Source organism: Phalangium opilio, unplaced genomic scaffold (assembly GCF_054372755.1).
Source record: "Phalangium opilio isolate 3A_F unplaced genomic scaffold, DU_Popi_V2 ptg000113l_1, whole genome shotgun sequence".
NCBI classification, from domain to species: Eukaryota; Metazoa; Arthropoda; class Arachnida; order Opiliones; family Phalangiidae; genus Phalangium; species Phalangium opilio.
The window spans coordinates 7,587,498-7,607,428 of NW_028324209.1; the positions used below are offsets into that span (position 1 = coordinate 7,587,498).

Consider the following 19,931-nt stretch of genomic DNA (forward strand, 5'->3'; position numbering starts at 1 on the left):
CCAATGTTGCTGACTCGCGCTACCTCTAGCGGCGCTTCTTGGCGCGAGGGAAATAACCCAAGAAGGCGGCCCCGCCCCTGAGTAGTTAAACGTAGGCTAAACGTCACGGGAAGTGGCGGCCATTTTGGTACCATTTTTGTATACAAGCAAACGAGTGGCGTCACTATATGCGCATTACGTCGACTATCATCAGCCTTAATCTAAATTAAACGACTCAAAATGTCGAAATCAAGGTTTTGATTTTTTTTTATGCAAAACCGAGAAGGAACAAAATTTGACTAAGTTCATTAATTAATTAATTAAACAACAATTATAAATAAAATAACGGTATTACGCTTGCGAATATACAATAATACAACTGTTTTTGAAAACTGCATGCCGCATATATCTACATTAAATTAACTTTTAAAATCACCAAGGACTAAACAACGCTATTTTTTTTTCTCGACGCAAAACGGCGCGCGTGGAACGTAAGCCGGACCCTCCAAACATGTTAATTAATTTATAGAGAAAAATAGTAAATATACTTTGGTATTATAACGCGCGTGTCAATAAGGAAATCTAATTAACAGAACCGAATGGTCAAAATATTTCATACGAAACGCCGATCATTGGCCTGAAATCGCGAGTTATAAAGTGCAAGAAGAAACCTTAGGGCCTTAGCCACCGAAATATTTACCCCTAATCAATTAAATTAAATAACCTAATTATATATTTAAATTCTTACTTTCAATTCTTTCCATCTTCTCAGGTATTCGTCTTCGATAATGCACCAATTACTAAGCGAAACTTTTTAACGGGGATTGTATCGTAGATTTAAAATAATATACCGCGACAAAAACCTCAGCGTCTTTGTTCTCAAGCGCTGACTCATTTGGAAAATTTTAGACCAAAACCGATTTTTTCTTTCCCCCGCTGTTCACTTTCCCCCAAATCTTACGTAAAATGACAGACTCGGTTAGAAAGTTCAAAAGCTAGACCCAAAGCGATCTTTCAACTTTCGTATAGTTCACGTGACCCAAACGTCGAGTTGCCTACTCGATTCCAAACAAAATGAAATAGTTTTTCGTGAGTTACTACCAGCGTGTACGTCATCGCTGTGAATAACTCTAACAATTTCAACCGGAAACACGTAAAAGTCCCACTAAATTAGTCGCGCTGTAGTTTTTAGCTACAGCGTAACCAAGAAGAAGTTTACCATTATATCTCAATTTAGGATAGTGTATTTCTCTAAAATACCAAAAATGGCCTAAAATTCAAACCTACTTTATAAGAGGTTCGGAGTTCTAATTAAAAGCGAAGGTCGTCGACGTTTCGTACAAAATCATCTAACCATTACAATGCCCTTTCAATAACAAAACATTACACGAAAATTTCTCAACTACTTGATAGGTTAACTCTTTAAATCACGCTTGTCTTAGCTCCTTAAAACACGTCTATAATGTAATCTGAGCCGCTATCTACATACGATTCTCTAAAAATATGCTAAAACAATATATTTCTCTTATAACAAGCTGTACCATTCATGCCGGTTTCAGCGGATGATCTATTACGTCGATTGACCCTTTTGTCATTCCGTTAGCCGTGGAAAAACTCTTGTCCGATTGAGATTCGATGCAGCTCGAAGAATCCAACACTTCGCCTTCCGTCAACCTAGAGTTTCGTATCCGTTTTTCGTACTCTATTTCAGCTTGTTTCCTTTCTTCGGCCAACCTGGCTTCCTGTTGTTGACTTAACTGTTCGCTGAGTTTCCTGACGGCGATACTCAATTCTTCTCGGATATTGGCACTTTCCGTTACTACCTTGAGGGCGCCGAGAGACGGTGTCCTTCCTCTGACTTCCTCCTGTTCATCTTCACCATCGTCATCATCATCGTCGTCTTCAACAACTTTATTCTTCGGGGGTGCGGTGGGAGTTGGGGCTTGTGGGGGAGGAGGTTGTGGCTCTGGTTTTGGAGGTTGGGGTAGCGCACCAGTGGTGAAAAGTACACCACTCCGTCTCCTATCTGGCTCGTCACCAGATTCCAGTCTTTTTCGTAGTAAATTGACGCTGTGAAGAAGGGCCTCGCGTTCTTCCTCCAGATCACGGATTCTGGTTTCCAATCGCTTTACCGTGCTCTGATATGATGAGATCTGGTTTTCAAGCGATATGTTGCGTCCTTGGGAAGACTGAAATTAAAGAAAATATAATTACCCGCGCTTTAGTCGGTACTATCTCTAATGTTAGGGAGAAACAATCAGCTTATATGACGCAACTAACCTCTAACTGATCGTGGACTTCGTAATTCTTTCGTTCTAGATCTTTCTTCGCCTGTTCCAGCTTCCTGGTCGCTTCTTCTTGGGCTTGTAATTTTTGTTGAAGACGCTCAAACTTCTTCTTATCGACTCCACCTTGTAACGAAGCGTCAGAGTGCAATGACGTTTGCGTAGACAAAGTTTGGTGTGCGTTTTGTAGGAAACGACCCGAAAGCATCTCTTCTTGTAGAACCTATTCAAAACGTAAATAAATTCAGTGTGAATAGAGCTCATCATACAGATGAGGACACATTTCATTTCAAGGTACACTTCATTTTCAAAAATAAGGAAGTCGTCTTATGAACTGAACAAATATTTTGTGGATTAAAATGTCATATCAATATACTTTACAAACGTGAAAGTGCTATAGCTGTGGCAAGCGTAAAATTGGCCCATTTAAATAGAATAATTTAGAGGGTCATTTCGAGTGAAGATATTAATCTTGTTGTACTTAGACTAGATTTGTTTATAATTCGATTGTAAAGGGTTTGGCTATTTATTTCAGATTTACCTGTCGTATATATAGGAAAGCAAATAAAACTAGAGTATATAGCCGTTCTTTACAGGTGACATCCACCAAGAGTAAACAAGACGCGGTATTTCCTTTTAGCTAAGGATATGTCATATGGACGAAATGAGGCAATTAATATGGCTTAACTCTCCCGCAGCAATTTGTAATCCAATATATACAAGACTAAGACCAATCCGTTTAACCATTCAAGAATAAACAAAAGAAAAACACCAAGGATGAAAAATGGTTCCTGATAAACACGTCTGATAAAGAATGTTTATATGATAACAAAATAGATATTATCATGAACATGAACGACTTTTTAACATGAGGAAACTGTCAAGCGTTTATGTTACGAAGCCTTGGCCTCGTAAACTGACTAAAGTAAGATTGAATTTTAGGCTTAAAAGTATATATGGTACTGTAGAGAAGCTCGGCTTTGCTTCGCCCTTTTGGAACGTAATTTCTAGCCATGATTGAGAACTGCTAAAGACAATGACACCCAGAAGCAATTTCTCGCCACCCAGTAGCATCGAGCGATCAAACAAGATTCAATTCCAATTTTCTCTATTTTTCTTTCGACGGGTATTACCTGGTACTCCACCCGATACGAGTGTAGCTGTCTCGAAATATCCAAAGTGAAAACTTGGTTGAAGAGCCTCTCCATTTGAATGATTCCCATATTGGGCAGACTGGTCTTCAGGAAATCCATTGCTGCTTCGAAACTGTGGCAAGCGAGTAGGCGCTCCTTATTTTGGCCGACAAGAACCAAGGCCACTTTAAAAACGGCTTCCAGTCCTTGGACGAAAATTAAATCTACAAATATACCACGAAAGAAAACATTTGTAATTTAAATGTGCTAAAGTTCACAAGCGAGATATATCTTGTAAGATTCGTGCCAGGTTTGTTTAGCTATACACGGAGGAAAAATAATAAGGAGTAGAAACTTTCGATGGAAAGATGGGATGGGCTGAAATTGTAGGTGGTTTCAACCGCGTAACGAAATGAGCCACAACGTGTGTCCAAGATACCCCTGAATTTCAACCCGCTTGTATTACTTAATACGTCCTCCATGAGCTATGGAACAACTACTAGATTAAGCTATTGGCCCTAATTACTCACCAAAAAGCCTAGCAACGAACCCTAATGGAAACTGGGACGCGAAAAGTGTCAGGAACCAGGGTGCGGCGTAAAGCGTTGGCGCGATGTCGTATTCTTCAAAGTGTTCATGGACATCGTGATGAATGTCGTGAATAAGACGTGATAACTGATACATTTGAATCTAAATTAAAAAATATATATACATATAATACACAAAATTTTAATTATTTCTTTCAAATGTGTTAATTAAATAAAAAATGGTTCAATATATTATAAACTGACGACTTAATCAGCTAAATATAATTCTGAATTCCGGGTTAATGTATTTTGAAAAACCACCGTTCTCATGGTAGTTTGGCATTTAGAGTATCACATTTGCGCATTAATAAGCACGTAATTATCTAAAAATTTTAGTGCCAGAGGGAAACATAAAATAATATAAAAGATCAAATTTAATTGAGAGTTATCACAAGTTCTACTATGCGAAGTCATTTAACTTTCCACGAAAGCTGTTAAAATTCTTTTTTACAAGAAAAACCCCGGTTTAGGAATCCGGATCAAGAAAGATATGTTTTTACTCTTTATTTTAATTCAATATACCTATGGGTCTAGGTAGGGCAGGTAAAACCGTTATAAAAGGGAACATTGTACATACGGAAACAGAATCCTTAAAAATTAATTTACACGCTACCGGTTGGTTGTCTGTTAAACAACATCATATCAAAAATTAACTTATTTGTAAACGTCCCCGTAAAATAATTCAATAGGTGAAAGTAATATAATCGTTCCTGTTGGTGATCTACGCAGAAATGTGTTTCTAGTTAGAAACTTAGTTTGAAGTACAACACACCAGGCGTTACAAGTAGGATTTGAACTTATGACGCATATTAAAAAGTTTAAAATGTGTTGCGTCCATATGTTAGTGTTACTATAAGTTCATAAGATATATTCCATAAGTTTGTCACTGGTTACTGCGAGCTTGTCATGAAGTGACTTAGGTCATAGATTCTCGTAAAGCGACGCCTGGTGAGGCGCTGTCAAAGGCTTAGTACAGACTAAATAGGACGATGGACTGAAAAATCGAGTGTGTTCAATTCTCGCGTCGTGTTACCAAAATCAACACGCTTTATAAAACTCGAAGTTCAGAAGTTCCTTCTTAAATTTTAACTTCTTGCTATCGTTACCATCAAAGAAACTGAATAATCACTAAGATAACAACGCCGGACTTAAGGATATGTAGGTTCAATATATAGGGAACACTGTGGAGGAACTAGACCTAATTACGAGGCATCCTTCTTGTTAAAGGAGGGAGCAGACGATGGTGAGAGACGGCAGCAAGGGTATTCCCCGGAATAGACGATCGTTCAATGCCAACAATTAAAAAACCCACCGACACGGAATTAATTATCTCGGACTCTGTTATAAGAAGAGCTAGAAGATGATGACCTTCGAAAACTAAGATGTTTTATTAGCCCATTAAAGTAAACAGACACGGGAGGGTACAACACCCATCCAGGGAACTCAGTCTTTCTTTGCCCGAGTTCGTGCTATAAGGCCTTGGAATAACCATACCTTCTCAATCCCCAATAAGCACACTTGGCTCACCATCATCTGTCTAAAACAAAAAATGGCACGAAAAGCTGTCACCTATCCCGCGTTTACATTAGTCCTTCCTTCGTACAAGGATTAACTCATGGAGAGGTTAGATTTCTAACGGTTATTCCACTTATAATTCTGTTGCAGAGTTCAAGAAAACCTTCATATGCCTAAAACCAGTCCAGGTATAACTTAAGAACGCAAACCTCTCCCTTGATTTTTTCGTAACCATGGTAAACCAATATAATTTTTCACGTCTAACAGAACGCTACTTCGAGAATGAAATATAATTCTAGACTATATAGGCAAAAGTTAAACCATTTCAAATGATTATGATTCATGGAGTAAGAAAACCTTTTCCGTAAATTGACAAAATATATACGGAAACTATACCTTAGGCGTGGCGTAAGCTTACTGAACCGCAACCTTAATTATTTAATTTATATTCTGCCTATCACTTAATTGGATGCGAGTTGTTTTCAGTTTAGGGGCCCTTAGACAAGGGTTCTTGCGCGGAATTAATCTTCTTAAACTCATAAAACTGGTTTAAAACACTCGACAAAAATTTGAAATAGGACGTGTTGCGTTTCATTATGCGAATGTGATATATTTCTCAAAATAAATTGGTTAAAGGCTTTCCCCATAAACCTGGTCGAAAATTCATAGAATTTCGTTTAAACACGATCCACCCATCACAACTGGTGCGTTGTCTTTGAACACTTACCATGGATGGGTAGAAAAGTAAACATTCAGTGAGCCTATCTGTATGTTCATCGTAAAGGTTCGATCGGCTCAAAGTATTCGAATTATCATGTTCTTTGTTTGTTCTTTATACACAGTCACAACTCGTTGCCGAATTTTAGCAAACTGCACGCGTGGTTAATATCAGTAATAACATAAGTTTATAAGATATGTTCCATAAGTATGAGACTATTTATACTTCGTAATTCTAGCGACTTACTGAGAACTAGTTCGAGAACGACGCGAGAATTGACTATACAAGCGTTTTTGCAGTCCATCTTCCTATTTAGCCTGTACTAAGTCTTTGACAGTGGCTCACCAGGCGAGCATCTATGACATTTCATCTACGTCACTTCATGACAAGCTCTCAGTGACCAGTGATAAACTTATGGAAATAATGGTAAAACTAGGGGAATCTTCGTTAGACATGGTTTGGTTGAGTTGCGCAATGTTGGATCCGTTTGTAGATCTTAACATTTTGTCTTTATGATTAACTGACCATCATGCAGATATTTCATATATGGTTGGACTCTGTGTTCAGTGTCTACGTAGACGCTTAAAACACTCTATAGCAAACACCGGATAGCTTATAGCTCGCAAATTTATATAAGAAACCACTAAATACATTTAGATGGTTACAAAAACGTACACAATCCTCGTAGAATCGTACTAAATAAGCCTTATCACCGAGATAATTCCCTTAGGCATTCATTTAAAAGCTTCGAGAGTTCACGATTGAAGCGCGTTGAACTAGAAACTAGATCACTATAGCTACAGCCAGGATTATTTCAACTCTACTCAATTTTGTTACAAATCAAAATTAACGTCAAAAAAGGATAATTAACACTGGCAAACACAATTGGGAACTCTTCGAATTTAAAAACTTAAAACCAAAGTGGCAACTCAAAGAGAATTGAAACCTAAAAGAAATATATAGTATAGCTTGGGGGGAAAATAGTGGGTTAATCAACACGGAAACATCATTTTCTTACAACAAGTTCGGCTCGCGAATCCGTCGGATTTTAAAGAGAACCCTCATCACAATGGAATGATGGAAATTTTGATGGCCCCGTGATTTCATCAAACTCAAAATAAAATAAAAAAAGCTTCCCACAGTCAAGAATCAAGAATTCAGGATTTCTAGGTTTGAGAAAGCAGAAGGGGTATGGCAAGGACGGATTAAAGAAGGATAAAGGTGGTTTTCTTTTTTATTGGCGGGTCGCTTCAAGGTCGGACGCCAAAGGAAACCGTACGGAAGATAAAGAAAGAGCTGCTCTCTAACTAACCGCGGTGCTGCTTCTAAATAATTTCTTTCTATTTTTTTTTTCTTTTACAGGTGCTTAAATTTGTTATGACTGAAGGTATAATTAATGATGGGTATTTTAATAATTTGAGTTTGATGGAATACATCAAGAATACATATAGGTTCGGCAAAATAGCTCCACCCTGCTTGAATCACAATGACCGTAAAGAACTATAGATACATTTTTCATTACCTCATCAATTTTGAATTTTATATCGCGCTATTGAAATATTTTTTAAGCGGTACTGGCTGGGTGATATAGTCATTTCAATTAATAATAGATTTTCTTTTAATAGGCTTATTTCGGAATGGATGTTTTATGAATTTCAAGGTGACAAAAATTGAGTCGTTCCAAAGAAATGTCGGCTACTTGTCAAAGAAAACGTGATTGCAAGCCAGTTTTTGCATAATTTACAATATGGCAATACGTATGCATGGTGACAGATAAATACGACTTCAAATTCTATTATTTATCTTTTAGCTTTAGCAGTACATGGCCGCCATTGAAGGAACTGGAAATAATTTGGCTACTGCGGGTGGTTAAAATATTTTTTCAAAAACGTCATAGGATCATGTGGGGGCAAGGTTCAAAGATGCGCTCTTTTCAGTCAATTTAACAGAATGTTTTTCTACCTAATCATTCCCCAATTTGGATAAACAGGGGTATAGTTAATTGGGCACAGTTCATAAGAGTAGCTTAAGTTTAACCTTAAATTGAGACGTATCTAGCTTGTCCGGTTAAGTACCTTGAAACCGGAGTTCTCGCTCCCAAACCACTTTGCAACGGGAGAAGAAAAATAACACCAAAAAGGAAAATACCCCAATTGTTGAAAAGGTCAAAGACAACTTAAGACAAGCCGGAAAATGGCCGTTGGAAAGAAATGAGGGGGCGTGGCGCTGTTGTCTTAATAAGTAAAGACCATCCAGGGTTATAGCAGCGTAATCGTTTAAGTTCTGTACGTATAAATTCGCAACCGCCACAAATGAATTCGAGAACGGATCACGGGTATTTCCCCGGAGAATAGTTTTTAATTCACTCCTTTGCCTTATCAACTTTCAATCTTCATCGGCGAATTGCCTGACAAATGAATAATGAGTGAGATAAACCCTTTTATTTTACACTCTTAAATATAAACTACTTTTCACCATTTCGACAACTCGTTCAACAAGGTATAAACGTCACCGTATCTTATAAACCAACGAAACTTGGAAATAAATTTATGATTAAAAGAGCATAAGTAAAATCGTTATCAAAAGTACGAAAGACATTCTGTTCGATGCATGGTTGCTTAATTGATTTTGGATATTGAGTCTCGTGTTTCAAAAAATGTACCATACTGCATGAATGCACTTAATCCAATAATCTTTCATTTTTCTTTAGTATATGAACCTATCGCCTGCACTGTAGTCATTTTGTATCATGAGAGTGCCATGAAGAGACTGGTGGCAATGTATCAACCCCTTGATAGTGAGGGTTGCCTACCCCTTTTTTTACGTAGAAAAGGTCTATACTATCAAGAAGTGATATCTAGTTTATTACGGAGATGGTATAAGATGCCTAAGTATTCGCGCGCCATAGTCCCAGTCCCCCTTTCAAAATACAAGGGGGACGTAAAAGGAGGCCGGGCTATTTCGCCTCTCCTCAGTCGGAAAATATGATTGTAATTTTCGTCATTCGCGTCGCGCTGACGTGAGTTTTCAAGAACCAATGAGATTCTGGTTGTAATTTAGAGGCGGAGATTAACCCCGTACCTACGTTTGGACTGGAGATAAAGTTGGAAATGCGGCGAACTTATAACTTCTCCCTAATAAACTAGATATGACTTCTTGATACTACTTAATAATTACCATGATCACGCGCAACCATTCTGAATTTTGAGAAAAATCACGCCTAGCGAGGTAATAAAAGATACCCCCCATCATAAATTAATTTCTCCTTGGTAGGTAATAATCTATATATTAGATTAAGTGATTAACGAACTGCCTACGTGCTTTTCTAAAATATCAAGTTATCAAGGCCGGGATACGAAAATTTACCCTGTAATGACAGGGTATTACAATTTGGTATGTAAATTGGACCGTAATTTCGCTACCTTATACGTAATTAAATATATTAGGATGTGTCGGAATGAAGCTTTAACAATTAATTTTAGGGTAAAAAATTTGAACTAATTTAACTTACTTGTAAAGCGACCATATCCGGTTTGTACTGTTTCCGTATGCCCAGCCTGAAGAGAACGTGTCGCATCAAATGGAAAGCTTCCTCTTCGCTCATCTTAAAAATATAACCAAGGCGTTTAAATTAATTACTTAGCATTTTAAATATACATATGTTATTTTGGAAAGAAAGAGGTTTTTTTAATAGATATGGGAAGGTAAACCATAATAAGACGGTCGCTTCTCCAAAAGTGGTGTATTTGTTGACTAATGATATTTCTGATTATTAGACAAAAATAGCAATGGAAAGTACCCCTATTATACGCCTAGTACCACCTAACAGATTCGACCAATAGGGGTACTTTCCAGCGCTTCTCGGAGAAGCCCAACTCGTAGTGTCCATTACACGCCATTACGGTAACTTAATTGCAGGTACATTCTTTAATATTGTAGATAGAAACATGGTTCCAATTGATATATTCATTATTTCATGCCATTTTTCGATTAAAAACGAAAAAAATCTAGCCAAGAAGTGATATCTAGTTGATTAGGGAGAAGGTATAAATTCGCCGTATTTCCAGCTTTATCTCCATGCAGTCCAAACGTATGGTCCGGAGTTAATCCCGCCTCTAAATTACAACCATCGTCTCATTGTTTCTTGAAAACTCACGTCAGCGCGACGCGAATGACGAAAATTACGTATTTTCCGACTGAGGAGAGGCGAAATAGCCAGGCCTCCTTTTACGTCCCCCCCTGTATTTTGAAAGGGGGACTGGGACTATGGCACGGCGCGAATACTTAGGCATCTAATACCTTCTCCATAATAAACTAGATATCACTTCTTGATCTAGCCCGGTGTATTCCTTTAAGAAACCATCATTTATAAATAACAATAAATAACGTAGATTTTAATTCTATTCATGTTTGAATATGAATAAAAAATAAAAATCAAATAAATTGATTGAATCCACAATCGAAAGGATTTTAAGCGAGAAACACCTAGACGCTCACACGCGTGTTGGGTCATACGTTAAGCCGCGTTTCACGCCTGCTAAAACATTCCTAAATGAAAATGGGGCTATTCATCATAATTACATTTCCTTGATAAGGATTTCGGGTTTTTTTAAACACCTATCTTTCATTAATAATGGAAGGGTGTCAATCATAATTTACGAATAATTAGTTAATATTTAAAAGATGTTGGAAAAGATGGTTTTCCGCCAAGATTTGGTTTTCTTTCATACACCCACGCGTATTGAATAGCCGAGGGCTCCAATTATTCAACGTCCGCTAAGCGGAATAGCCCTTCCGAGCTCGTGTATCCTGGAGGGAGCGTTTTAAAACCATGGGTAACATTTTTCAAAAAAATTTAATTTCGAAGGAGGCGTTTACGGGAACAGCCCTCGTGCAAAATACATCCCTAAACGCTCTTCCACTCAAGATCTTCTTAAACAAGTTGGTAAACTAGGTACTAGCGGCAGTTGCGCCTTGGTTTCTAGTGACGACTTAAGTTGAGGATTTTGTTCTTCCCTCACTCATTACTAAAAGCTCAAAATCAGAGAAAGTGAAGCAGCTGGAATAGAAGGTAAGGTCGATAGTGTGTTCCCAGTTATTTGAAATTTACCGATTAATAAGAAATTTTTGATATTTCACATTCTGGAAAACTCATCCCTTCGATTATTTAAAACACTGTTTGGCAGTTTGGGTGTCAAGAGAGTAAGACTTGCAATTCAGTTTAAATCGGAACTTGAAAATTATCTATTGAACTTTAATTACCAACCCCTGCAAGATAGTTTTCTAAGGCTTGAATTGCCCAACATCGTCATCTTCCTAAAGAAGTAATCTTCGACAACTTCTGTTGAATAGCGTTAATTTGTGTTGCACGGAAGTTTGTGTCGAGTCTAAAAACGTGCTTATTCAACAAGAAACAGGGCACGTGCAGAAACCACGGCTTTACAAAGCCCGTTGTGGCGCGTGCCATCAACATCAACGAGTTTTGATATGAATTATTCGACCCTTCTCGGAAAAGCACAATCATTTTAGTTTATCTCGGTGAAATCTCTTCTCGCTTTCGTTACGTATAAGTCTCTAAAATGAACTGCGCCCAAAAATACTTCTCCCGAACGACGACTGGCGAAAGAGTGTGGGATTAAATGAAAACCTCAAACTACCAATAACGATATAGTGTCGAATAATATAGATTTCATTCCGCGCGGGTGTAGGTTTTTTTAAAGAATTAAAATAATAAAAAAATAAAGGCCGCGAGTGGCCGAGTATAGTAATTATTATTTTTTATATACTGACATGTAAAAGGAGGACGCCGGCAACGAAACTTAAGCCTTGGCAGTATCCGACCAGGGGGTCCAGAAGCGAGTACGCCTTCAACAAGTTGAAAAGGGACAGTTGGCCCGCCCCCAACGGCTGGGCGAAAAAAGGATGGCTTGGAAAGGTTCGACCTGCCAAAAGAAAAGAAAAAAAGGAAACTTTCCTAAATCAAATGTATCAAACTCTAGCGTTTTTTTTACTTTGTATCGCAAAAATAATATTTGCGATTTTAATGAGGCAAGAAAAATGTTGAAACTTTATCTAGAAAAAATAAAAATATACGCCCGCTAAGACTACAATATTGTACCTTCAAAAAATACAGGATTATATCTTCAAAATTAAAACACCTTGTCCATCTTTCATTCGAAATATTGAGAAGCGAGAACACCAGACCAACCAACCAGCCGGGAAGTGTTAGACAATACATTTCAATTTAAAAGCAAAGAGCACAAAAAAATAAAAATAAATTAAACACTTTTCTACGAGCATTAGGCCTAACGAAGTTTTGGGTGAATCTGCTTCATCAATTTTAAAATAAACTTGTTTTCGCAAAAAGGATTCTACAAGTTGTGACATTCTAATTAAGTTTATTTTGTTTTGATTGAATCTTTATATTATATTATCAATTTGACGTTAATCCCGATTGATTCAAATTTCAACGGGAATTTCTTATCTACATGGATCTGTTATTTAATCCCAAATTTATTCCGCGTTAAGAAAATCAAACAAATAAAAGATTCTCCCACATTTTTGGCCACCTATAAAATGTGAATGTAATTAGTTGATAAGAAATTATAAAACGAGTTAACCTGTTTTTCTCGTATAAAATAGTACCCCGTCGAGCTGAAGATTTCGAATAGCTCTTCCAAATCCAGTCTCAACCACGTGGAAAACCAAGAAGAAGGAAAATAAGGAGGGATAAGATGGGCTGAAGAAGTATGGGAGAGGTGAGGAAGATTCAGCCAAGATCTATCCAGGGATGGCTCAGAAAACGATAATAGGTCAAAGGTCGGGATCCGCCCGCCTAGAGCGTAAAGGAAGAGACGAGCGAGTTGGGGGGCACAAGTTGATAGGGGCGCTCCATCACGGTTTCGACCCCGAGTATTCCCAACCCAAAGGAAAATCCCAAATCTAATTCTTAGATGAATCGTGGCTCTTTAATACACTGGTATTAGAGAACACACAATGAAAATGCAGGAAGGAGGTTGCAATCTTAGTGATTTCTTGGCGCGAAGAGGAACCGCCAAAACGTTATCCGAGTTGGGTAGCCAACTCACTCTGCCTCTATCGACAGTAAATGGTAGTCTTATGGAGAAACATAAACCATCGCCTACTATCACTACCCCGATTTGACTAAGGAATGAAATCACAGAAGGACATGACTCTATTCTATTTCGATTTGGAAATGAAGAGTGTCACGACATATTAATGTTATCACAGGGTCTAGCTCGGCCAAACGACGCTCACATCTACACGTAGAAACCATTTATAGAACAAACAACGCGCGGTCACTGGTGGAGGTGCTTAACCTATCTATTCTCTTTAACATCGTCCATTCCCAGAATGCGGGTTCGTATAGGCGATCATTCTTACTATAGCCTGTCCATTAAGGAGTTATACTTTAAGCTTATACGAGCTCGTGACCCCAGAAAGTAACCTCGTTGCGCTAGCTACCCTAGGCCACCTTTACCTGCCTTTTGAAGTTACGTCACGTTACACCTGTATTTCAAGCAAATATTTCACGAGCCCCCATACCATTAAACCCCTCTCAAAGTTATTTATATTAAAGTTTTTAAAAACCGAGTAAAAACTCGTTTTGATACGAAGCTTGGCACGGGATAAAAGTACCACCACGTATTCCCGGGGTTAGAAGTAAGGGGCAACGCCTGCTATAACGCCCACCTACCCACCATCCAACCCAACCCGCCGCCACGGGGCCAAAGTCAAAGTTCAAAGATAAAGGTTACAGGAACTAAACAGACAGCGCCCCTAGCGACGACCAAGTACAGCCAAAAAAAAATATTCCCAGCGTATTAAAGAAGATCTTGGAGAAATAAACAAAAGGATTTCCTATTATACGACGCTAAAACACTGTCGGCTTCTCTCTAGCTTATTTGGTCGACCAATCAGCTCTCTAATAGCTCGACTTTTGAGACATTCGGGACCTTAGTCCTTAGATTATTTTGGTTTCTTGGAATTTATCACAGTAAATACACAGTTTTTCAAAAGGTAGCTTTTGCCGTTAACCCAGTGTTGCCAGACTGTTTATCAGGCGGGGGTGTACAGAGGGAAAACCTAGCAGTTCAGTTTAAACCAGTACTTGACAAACCCGCCTCACCAAGTCCCCGGATTTAATACTGAGAGAGAAGGGAGGAATTTTCCATAGCCCCTTGATTGAAAACTATATCTATATAATTCGGATTGACTGCGTTCTGGCACTAGCATTCATACATAGGCCATTGCTTCCCCTAATATTCTAGTGGGAGAAGTAAATATTTTTTTTTTTTTTCGTTTTCTCATGCACTTTCCGTATTATCTATTTGCTTTTGCCTATATATGTATGGAAGAACAATTTCTAAGTATAATATTTGAAGAATTCTTCGGAGTTAGTTTAGTCCAAGTATGGGTGCTGGTTCAAGATAGACCCAGGGTTGTAGAGGGGTGAACGCGGCGAGCCAAGAATTTTTGTCATGTTATAAAAATTAAATCCTGGAGCCACACGCGTTTAGAATCATCCAACACGGATACAAAATTATTTTTAAACTTCACGATTTTGTTTTTTTTTTCTTCTCCCAGGGCTCAATAAACCTTTTAGCTCGTTCAGTGGTTCATTATGATTACCGAGCTTTAAGTTTTTAAGAAAGGCAAAACTATTTAATATATTTCTGGCTCGTTCTATACTAATATTAATGTTTATATATATAATTAAAATTTTCCTTCTTCGTAACGGGTCAACAAACCAAAAAAAAGTATTTTGTTTGAATCGCGGTTTGCTTTTTCTTAATTGAAAAGCGTAGCTATTCGTAATATAACTTATAATTTTCTTCAAGACCAAAGCTGAAAAATATTTGTATACTAGAAAACATTTCTGATACTTATCTGCTGATAGTTGTACATAATATTAATTGTTATATACGAAAGTTAATATCAATGTGTCAAGATATTTGACTCCGTATTGAGGAAAAATATAATCATAGTTCATGAATCTTACTAAAATCCATAACATATTTAAATAGACTGACGATAAACTCGTTGTTTACTGCAATTTATAAACAGTCAAACAACTTAGTTGTTGTACCGTGTAAAGAAAGGTCTCAAGTAGTACCAAGTTTTATTAACTTATCTAGACGGCATTTTTCAAGATGGTCGACGATTTGAAATTATATAATTTAAGATCTAATAGTTCTAGCCTCTTTGGTCAAAGGATTCCGAGGATAAAGTGATCAGTCAGTTAGTGTCACAATTTGGAAACCTATGAGGCCATTCTCAATGCCCCTTAATAAGTTGGTGTTTTGCAGGGAAATAAGCGAGGGATTTACAGGAGTAACTAAATTAGCAGTAGCAAATACCTTCAAGTAATCGTTGTTTGAAACGTTAATTTAAAGCTCCATATGTCTGCATAATTTTGCAAATAATTTTTAGATGAATGACAAACTTGGCTTTGCGATTTACAAAAATCCGATTAAATTTATGGAAGCTAATAAATTGAGCCCATAAAAGAGACAGGTTTCGGGAGGAGTGAATATTTTTAAACGCTAGCGTTTAATTAGATTATTTCGGTTGCCTTCGGGTCACATTATAATAAGGCGCCGTCCCTAAACGAAAGGAATTTTCTTAGACGATTTAGTCGCCTTTATAATAAAATACACGCGTCTTTCAGCGAGCGATTTATAATTTGAATTAATAATATTTACCTACAAATGTATCTGTAGCGCCTCGCGGGCTTCGACTACCGAATTCATTTCGAGACGTGTCAAGAAAGAAAGATTCTTAAAAAGAATACGCGTTAAAAATATTTATCTGTGTATATAATATACTGTATAAAACAAATTGTAGTTATAGGCTGAAGCTGTGTTTGTCAGTCTGTTAACTGAGGTACGCGAAAAGCAAGGCCAAGGTTCCTTGAAAAACTGGTTAAGAAAAGGAAGGTGTTGTAGAGGATTCTTGGGTTCCAGATTGACTTCAGTGACAACTAGTATTGAGAAATATTTGGTACTGTAATGTTTACGCAGGAGACTTATTCTCACGTTATCTACCAGTTTCAAAAAAAAAAAAAACAAAAGTGTATGGTCAAGCTTATCCCAAGTCTATGCCCGTGGTCTGTAGAAACCTTTTTTGGTCTAAGGAGGTGGTCCTTTACTTATAAACATAAAAAAGTATTTTTCGCGTTCAGTTTTTCGTCCTAATTGAATGCTTATTTTATTATCAATCTCATCTATCGATAAACGTTTCCCTCACACTAGTACACACGTAGATATTACGAAAATAAAATTTTCGTTCTTGTTTGCTGCTTACTTAAATTGCGCATTAGATATTCAATTGCCAAATTAATTGTAATAAATTGTGTTGTTTGTTTTTTTTTTAATAAATCTGCCTGATATTTAATTGGTTGTCAATATAAGGGACAAATCTGCGACAATATTGGAAAATGCCTTCTTAAAAAAATGAACCGAAAAATTCTGCCGTACAGTTTAAAATTCATAGCTTCATCTTTGCTACTATTCTGTATTAATTGTATCGTGTTAATTAAGCTTGCGATGCCTCAGTTAGTACTGTGAATTATTTTCCCACGACTATACTGCTGCAGTATTATTTTTAAATACTACCTTTAATCGTATGTCTTAAAAGACTGCCTATTAATTTAATTAAGTAAAATGACATTTTATTTTATTTTTTTTCCTTCAGTGAGGAACGGGGATAATTTCGAGTCTCTGGTGAGTTTATGAGTCGCGCTCTTAATTCAAACAAAACCTGCCTATTAGGAACGTAATCTCGTTTATAAGTGTAACCAGTATAACGGCAACGGGTCAAAAAAGATTTCGAGTACAAATTTCCAAACACTAATTAAGAAAACGATACCTCGAACCGCCAATTTCGCTTTTTTTCTTTATCATAATTAACTTAAATTTGCTCGGAAAGCGCCGATCACGCCGAACCTCAGCCTGGATGGCGAGGATTTTTAAGTAATTGTTTTGGTCTATCCCCGCGCGTCTCAGCTAGGCCAGGCCGCCACTAGCTTGGCCCCATTCCGTCAGAAGGCGGGCTCGTTAATCCACGTCGCTCCCAATCCTCTTTTAAATCGTGTGCCCTGTCTAAGTCCTCGGGTTTTTTTAACCCCGAAAACCCTTGATCTCTCGGGGTTTCTTGACCTAACAAAACGTGTGGCATGGAGCCCATTCGGTCGAATGTCTACGTTTGGGTTTTTCAATTTCAGTTTCCAATTCAGAATGGTTTAATTATTTTCCATGAGATCAACAAAACGTTACAGGTGATCGTGTAAGCAAAGTCAATGACAATAGGCATTATCAATATGAACTTATTAGGTTAGTACTCGTGAAACCCTCCAGAATTTAAAAATCCCAGTCCATGTCTATAGAGAACATAACTTCAAGCGCATTATGAATTTGGGACCATTTGGTTTTTGCTAAGCATGCAGATATGACCAAATCACAGACCGGCTTATAAGTTATGTTGAGCCCTTTAATAATTAGCATTGTCTTTCAATTTTTAATTTAAATTTAAGGGGTCTAATCATAACTGTTCAGGGTGGCTCATAGTGCAAAATGCCATAGAACATTCTCGACTCAAATCGCTCATAGAACCCACTGTACTTCGGTCGTACTTTGGATTAGAGATTTGATTAACCGTTGTTTCTTGGGCTTTCTATTGCCTTTCCCATCTTGTTAATAGAACCTTTCGCTTTTTTCGCTGCAACCTTCTTAGTGGCAATTAAGGATTCACGCGCGCGCATTTTCTTATTTAACGTTTGAGTTCAGTTGGGATTGTTCTATTAAGATTTCTCCTCGAGAACCGATTCACCTTGGAGTGATTGACGCAAATCACAAAATTTAGACTATGATGCGTTAACGTTGCGTTTCAACCGAGATCCTAATCCGTGCCGCGCCAAGAGTGTTTTCCGTTTCTTTAATCTTTGAAGTAATTGTAAATAAATGTCATTTATTTTTCTCAAGGCGTTTTCATTTCTAACAAATATGGGACGTTCAAATTCTCAACCAAAAATGGAATTCAAATTTTCTTGTAAATTAAAATTGCTTTTTTTTTCTTTACTAGGTGAAAGTAATTTTTAAAATATGTATTGGAAGAAACGGAAAAAACAAGTTGGGAAACCAAAATAAACCTCTCCGAGTCGAGACGCAATAAAGAGGTTTTTTTTCTTAAATAAATAACTAAATAAATATAATTGATATTAATTATTTTAATCATCATTAATTTACCTTAATTCTACTTAGATCGTTTAAAGAAACTTTATTCCTAAAATAATTTTAAACATAGCTATTTTTGACGTTTGAATTCAGGCGTATGCCTCTTTAACAATTTTTGGAAATTTAGGGTATATAAGGCGATTGGTTCACAATTGCGTGAACCATTGGTGGAAGCCCTGCCATTGGGAGCCTAGACGTTTCTCGTAACTCTAGAAGATCGCCGCCTACTTCTTAATCCTAATGATGGGAGTAAAAGCCAATAATTGCTTTCTGCGTACACGTTTGCTCCGATTTGCCAACTGCGAACGCACACAGACACATCCAGTGTAATACCTCTCCGTGAAGTCATCGTCACTTGGAGTGGTGAAAAATCTAGTATCGAGACGCATTGTTCAATTAGAATTTCGCAATAATAAAACATGGACTTCCTTTTTCTAAATTGGCTATAAATCCAGAAATAAATTCAAAATAATTATTCACAATCGCCCAAGGCTCGAGTTCGAATCATTTGCACGATAATTCGGGTTTACAGTGTATAATTTTGATACTATATGTTTCAGGATAATTCTTAATAAAGCGCTAAGTTTATCCCCTTAATACAATCAGTAGAAAGAAAACCCTTAACACCTTATTCGCGAAAATTATATAAAAATCAAATTAGTTTCATTTTAATGATATCTGGTTTTAATGACATCAAAATAAATGAGATTTCTAAATCGAATTATTTTTTTTCTTCATCATATATGGAAGGGGGCTAAAATGTAGTAAGTCAAAATTTAACTTTTGAAAAATAACAGTTATCTTTTTCTCACATTTTTTTTTGCCCGGAGATGTAAATTTTTAGAAAGATCTTATTTAAACTTATATTTTCAAATTTAAAAATTGCGGTAGGCAGATAGAAACTGTAAACATGGTTTCAATTGACTTATTTATTATTATTTATAGCCTTTTTCGATTAAAAGAGGAAACATTCAAGCAATGAGTATCCTTTTAAAATGAACCCATTTTTAAGTGCACTTTCTGTTTTAGAAAAAGTGTATAAACTTAATTCAAATTCTTAATAACGGATACAATGTTAACTTTCAGCAGTCTTCGTGGCGCTTCGAAGTTTAGAAAATAAGTATTTCCAATACCTTATTAACTCCAATTGCAAAACCACAGAGCCGAAACGCGCATTTTTTTCTGGAATCTCGAACCATTGAACGTGGTAAATAATTAAAGCCTAGGCTTATAGCATATAGAATGCACCCCCACGTGCGACTTGATTTCAAAATTTTTTCTAATGATCAACGCATGCACGGCACCTTTCACGCGCAATAACGTAATCGTAAGGAATTGTTATTTCCTCGAGGCGCGGTCCGTGTTTTTTTATGATCAGACACGCAAGATGAAAAGAAATGCGAAGGGAATCGAAAATATCGAGAAAGGTATAGGGAATGATTAGGGTAATAATAATAAAT

General features: G+C 37.1%; 1 protein-coding gene across 1 annotated transcript in view; it reads right to left on the minus strand.

Annotated features, from left to right (window-relative positions):
* Positions 1-222: 222 nt before the first annotated feature.
* Positions 223-19,931, minus strand: part of plx (PTB_TBC1D1_like and TBC domain-containing protein plx) — a 39,410-nt gene continuing 19,701 nt past the window's right edge. Inside the window, exons 17-22 of the mRNA XM_089852852.1 lie at positions 12,008-12,159; positions 9,729-9,821; positions 3,928-4,087; positions 3,398-3,621; positions 2,260-2,487; positions 223-2,168 (exon numbers count right to left, since the gene is read on the minus strand). Coding sequence (XP_089708978.1) covers positions 1,524-2,168; positions 2,260-2,487; positions 3,398-3,621; positions 3,928-4,087; positions 9,729-9,821; positions 12,008-12,159 — 1,502 coding nt within the window. The 3' untranslated portion in view covers positions 223-1,523. The remainder of the gene's footprint in view (positions 2,169-2,259; positions 2,488-3,397; positions 3,622-3,927; positions 4,088-9,728; positions 9,822-12,007; positions 12,160-19,931) is intronic.